Source organism: Urtica dioica, chromosome 6, assembly GCF_054948205.1.
Source record: "Urtica dioica subsp. dioica isolate 48M chromosome 6, U.dioica_male_clone48M_v1_H2, whole genome shotgun sequence".
Lineage (NCBI taxonomy): Eukaryota > Viridiplantae > Streptophyta > Magnoliopsida > Rosales > Urticaceae > Urtica > Urtica dioica.
The window spans coordinates 6,492,757-6,497,668 of NC_142761.1; the positions used below are offsets into that span (position 1 = coordinate 6,492,757).

General features: G+C 37.8%; 1 protein-coding gene across 1 annotated transcript; it reads left to right on the plus strand.

Moving 5' to 3' along the window:
* Positions 1-242: 242 nt before the first annotated feature.
* On the plus strand, positions 243-4,379 carry LOC149393162 (VAN3-binding protein-like). Its single transcript, XM_089617144.1, has 7 exons — positions 243-700; positions 952-1,074; positions 1,965-2,367; positions 2,899-3,123; positions 3,247-3,296; positions 3,516-3,573; positions 3,792-4,379. The coding sequence occupies exons 1-7, from the start codon at positions 374-376 to the stop codon at positions 4,013-4,015; spliced, it is 1,410 nt and encodes a 469-aa protein (XP_089473270.1). The 5' UTR covers positions 243-373; the 3' UTR covers positions 4,016-4,379.
* Positions 4,380-4,912: the final 533 nt, after the last annotated feature.

Genomic DNA, 4,912 nt, shown 5'->3' on the forward strand with positions numbered 1-4,912 from the left:
ATGTAATCAAATTTTTAAAAAATAGTGATCCAACATTATCAAGTATTTTCTACAAAAATCTTTATAATTTTGAACAAACATGCACTAAATATGTGTAATAATTAAATAAACATACAATCTCTTTTTTTTTTCTTTTTTTTAAACCTATACAATCGCTATGGTAGTGTAGTAGTAGGGTAGTATAATGGTAATATAAAGCTCTCTCTCTCTTTCTCTCCCTATAAAGTCTAAACCTTCCCTTCTTTTTCTTTTACTCTCCCCTCTTAACCTACGCACCAACTCTCTCTCTCTCTCTCAACCGTACGACAAACAAACGACTCTTGGTTGGTTCTGAGCTCTGACTAGAAACAAACAAACAAAGAAGGAACCAAAAATGGAAAAGACCATGTCCGAGCCATGGCGGTCGGAGCCAGTCCAAGCCGCGACGGCCCATCTGTTCCGTCCGCCGGAGACGCCGCGAGAGCCGATGGAGTTTCTCTCCCGCTCCTGGAGCCTCTCCGCCGCCGAAGTCTCCAAAGCCATCGCTCCGCCGCCTCCGTACAGCCACGTCATCAGCCTGAAGCCCCACGGCGGCGGAGGACCCATCCTCGAAGACATCTCCGGCGAGTCCGACGAGCCCGCCACCGTCTCCGGCAACCCCTTCTCCTTCGCCTCCTCCGAAACGTCCCAGATGGTCATGGACCGTATAATGTCTCAGTCCGTAAGTGTCCATTTACAATCTCTATAATCAGGACAAAATCAATTCTTTTTTATTTTATTTATTTAAATACCCAAAACGAAACAAAACAAAAATTAGAGAAACGGAAGTGAATGGGTTCTTTGTTTTTTTCTTCTTGTTACTTTCTGAACCGGTCATATATTTTGTTGCTTAACTCGTATTGTTTGAGAATCACCCAGGTTTTTCGGTTCATTTTATTATTTATTAAATATGATTATATTTATTTAAAATAGGATATGTCGCCAAGAACATCAGGTAGACTCTCACACAGCAGTGGACCTCTCAACGGAACTCAGAGCTGTGGCTCTCTAACAGACAGCCCTCCTGTCTCTCCCTCCGAAATTGATGACGTCAAGGTCAGTTTTATTTTTTACTATTATTATTATTATCAGTGTAATATTTTTGGGTTTGGCCAGAAATCGCCGTGGATGGTGGTGGTGGGGAATGTGATAATTTTGTACGGGTAAAGTCCATATTTTGTTTTATTGGGGTTTCTGTTGTTTTTTTTTCTTGGGTAGAAAAGTGTGACTGAGTGACTGACTCACTGAGGACACATAGTATACGGTGTGTGTGTATGTGTAGCATAAAATCTCAGCTTTTTTCGCTAACCAAAGTAGTCCCGTAGAGAAGCGTGTTTTTACTTTTGTACATGTCACTTAAGTATCATTATTATGATTCTATTGATAATATCCGTATGCGTGTCTTTTTTTGGTTTTCCTCAAGAACCATCAAATAAAGAAAAAGAAATGAAAAACATTTTTATTTTATTTATTTGGTATGATGATGATGATTACGGATTTATATTGGTCCCCTAGTGGGTTTGGTGTTCATGGATGGACTAAGAAAAAATAGCAAATCCCTCTCTCTCTCTGTCAATTGGGTTCTATTAACCAACGACACAAGCACGAGAGAGAGAGGACATTTTAGTGTTAAACAATAATTTCCAATTTAAATACAACTCCATTTCTATGTAGTTTTTAATATTTTGTCCTTCATTAAATGTGCAATGCCATCTAATATACACATTGAGAGTTTGAGAACCATCAATTCCATTTATTTTTTTAATTGTTGTATTTGTATAACATGTTTTTTGTATTTTTTGTGGCTATGAAAAGAAATCACATAAATCGAACCCACCGAGGCCGGGGGCCTACTTATTAATGATCGGATAAATTCGTTTTTTTATTTTATATTTTTATTATTTACTTATTATTATAATATTATGAAAAATGAATACATGCATCAGTTTTACCGAACGGGCGTTCCGGCGAACACACACTTCCGAGCTCCGGCGAACGGCGGCGGGAAGACGGTGGGACGGTGGCTGAAGGAGCGGAGGGAGAAGAAGAAGGAGGAGACGAGGGCGCAGAACGCGCAGCTTCACGCGGCGATCTCGGTCGCCGGAGTTGCGGCGGCGATTGCGGCCATGGCGGCGGCGACGGCGGCGACGTCGGGCGGCGGGAAGGACGAGCAGATGGCGAAGACGGACATGGCGGTGGCCTCCGCCGCCACGCTGGTGGCCGCGCAGTGTGTCGAAGCCGCCGAAGCCATGGGAGCCGAGCGCGACCACCTCGCCGCCGTCGTCAGCTCCGCCGTCAGCGTCCACTCCGCCGGCGATATCATGACCCTCACCGCCGCCGCCGCCACCGGTAATTAAAAAAAAAAGTAGAACATGAAATAAAAAATGAAAATTAAAACCTTAGCTATTTTGGGAGGTGCAATTTCGGTGACTTTTTTTTTTAATTTTTAAAATTTTAAATCTATTATCATGACTAATAATTGGCCCAAATTTACCACCACAGTAGAAATTTACAAATGGAATAAATATTATATTTCCACTCACATTTTGATAAACTTAACAACTATTGCAGCTGCAATAGTGGTAATTTTTTTCTTTTTATAACACTTATTTTTTTAAGTCATTATCATGATTTTGTGGACTCAAAATGTGAGCGGAAATAAAATATTTATTCTATATGTAAATTTATACTGTGGTGGTAAATATTTTATCTTCTCGTGTGAATGATAGGTTAGGTAAGATAAATATGTGACTATTTACTAAAATAAATTTTTTTTTAAATGACAATTTTGTATAATTTTCTGTCTGAGACGTTTAAGTTAAACTGCTCGGTAATTTTGTGAGATTTCAATATGACGGAAATGCCCTTTGTGAAACCCAGCGCTACGAGGAGCGGCGACGCTTAAGGCGAGGGCACTGAAGGAAGTGTGGAACATCGCGGCGGTGATTCCGGTGGAGAAGGGCGTGGCGGTCGCCGGTGCCGGCGCCGGCGCCGGAAGTAACAGCAGTTTCAGTGGCGAGCTCGTTCCGGAGGACAATTTCCTCGGAATCTGCAGCCGAGAATTGCTCGCCAGAGGCTGCGAGCTTCTCAAACGCACGCGCAAAGGTATTTAATTGTAAAAAAAAAAAAATTAAATCAAAGAAATTCAAAGACAGAAATTTGAATGTCACGTGATTAATATTATTTAATACAGTGATTAATAGTGTTAATTGTGAAATGTGGTGATAGGTGATCTGCACTGGAAAGTTGTGTCTGTTTACATTAACAGATCGAACCAGGTACGAACTTTAATTATCATCTTAAATAAAAAAAAAAATTAGATCGTTGCTCAATTATTTGTGCATCATCAATAGTGTGCTGGTCTTTCTGTTATGCTTTTCTTTATTAAGGCAAAACAAAAAAGAGAGTTGAAGAAGAGTATGATTGAAGGAATTGGAATTGGATCGATCTCTCTTTTTCTTTATGAAAAACACTTTGGAGCTTCTTTTTGTGCACAGGTTATGTTGAAGATGAAGAGTAGGCACGTCGCTGGGACCATAACAAAGAAGAAAAAGAGTGAGAAACATTGATTTTTTTACTAATTTATTTAATCTTCTTATCACTCTGGAAACAGAAATGGAGGTGGATGGGTCTTCTTCCATTTTGGGGATTTGTGAAAGTACCTCTATAAAAGAAAAAAGATAAAACGAACAAAAACTAAAGCGAAAGTGTTATATTCCCTTTAAATAAATGAACTCAATTTGAATTTTTTTTTTTTTTTTTTTTTTTTTTAGATTTGGTTTTGGAGGTGGTAAAAGACATGCCAGCTTGGCCAGGGCGTCACTTGCTTGAAGGAGGTGAAAATAGGCGTTATTTTGGCCTTAAAACGGTAATGCGTGGTCTTGTGGAGTTTGAGTGTAGAAGCCAAAGAGAATATGATATTTGGACTCAAGGTGTGTCAAGGCTTCTTTCAATTGTGGGAGAGAAGAGCAATTCTAGACATAAGAGCTCGAAGTGAAGTCATATTAAATATAATATAATATATGTTATCTTAGGAGAATCAAGAAGCTTGGTTTGGTAGAATCTTTTGATATTAATATATAAATATAAATATATATGTGTAATGCAGTAGCCCTTCTTTCAAGAGAGCATAGGTTATCTTTAATATTTTGTGGGCTATTTTTTATTTCTTTTGTTTTTTTTTTCTTTTTTGCTTGTAAAAAAGGGTTGGATTGGGATTGGATGATAATTTAAAGATGTACAAGTTTGATCAAAGATGGGGTCTTTTTTTTGTTGTTCTTTTGATGTGAATGAATTTTGATATTGTGCGCTTTCTTATGTTTGTCTATCATTTTTAAATGAGAAAAAGTTAAAGTTGGAATTTGAGAGTGGATTTTATTTGTGTGTTGTGAAACCATGTGATCCAATTTCATGAAGGAAAACAAAACAAGTATCTTGGACTAAGGCAGTCAAAAGAGAATTTGAAAAGAGCAAAAACAAAATAAAATAATATCAAAGCTTATTGCAGATAAAGACATGACTTTGATTCTTTTGTTTATTTTGTTTATTATTCGTTGGTGGGGATTTGGCTTTTGTCTTCTATTTGAATTTGTTTATATTTTGGGCTTTGTTTAAGGTTGTGATTACTTGTGATCATGATTGTCTTGGGTTGTATAATCTTTCACTTTATGGAATAAATTTGTTTTGGATTAAGGGAATTAATGCATTATATACCCTAATAATGCCTACACAAGGTCTCAGTACACGATTTTTTAATTAAGTGGGTGCAAGAATATCAGGACTTAATTGTCAGATTGTGTGCTTATTTAATTAATCAAGAGCTTAAACATTATTTAATGTTTTTTTTTACAGTCTTGTAAACATGAACTAGACAAATACTGCTATGCTTTGCCTG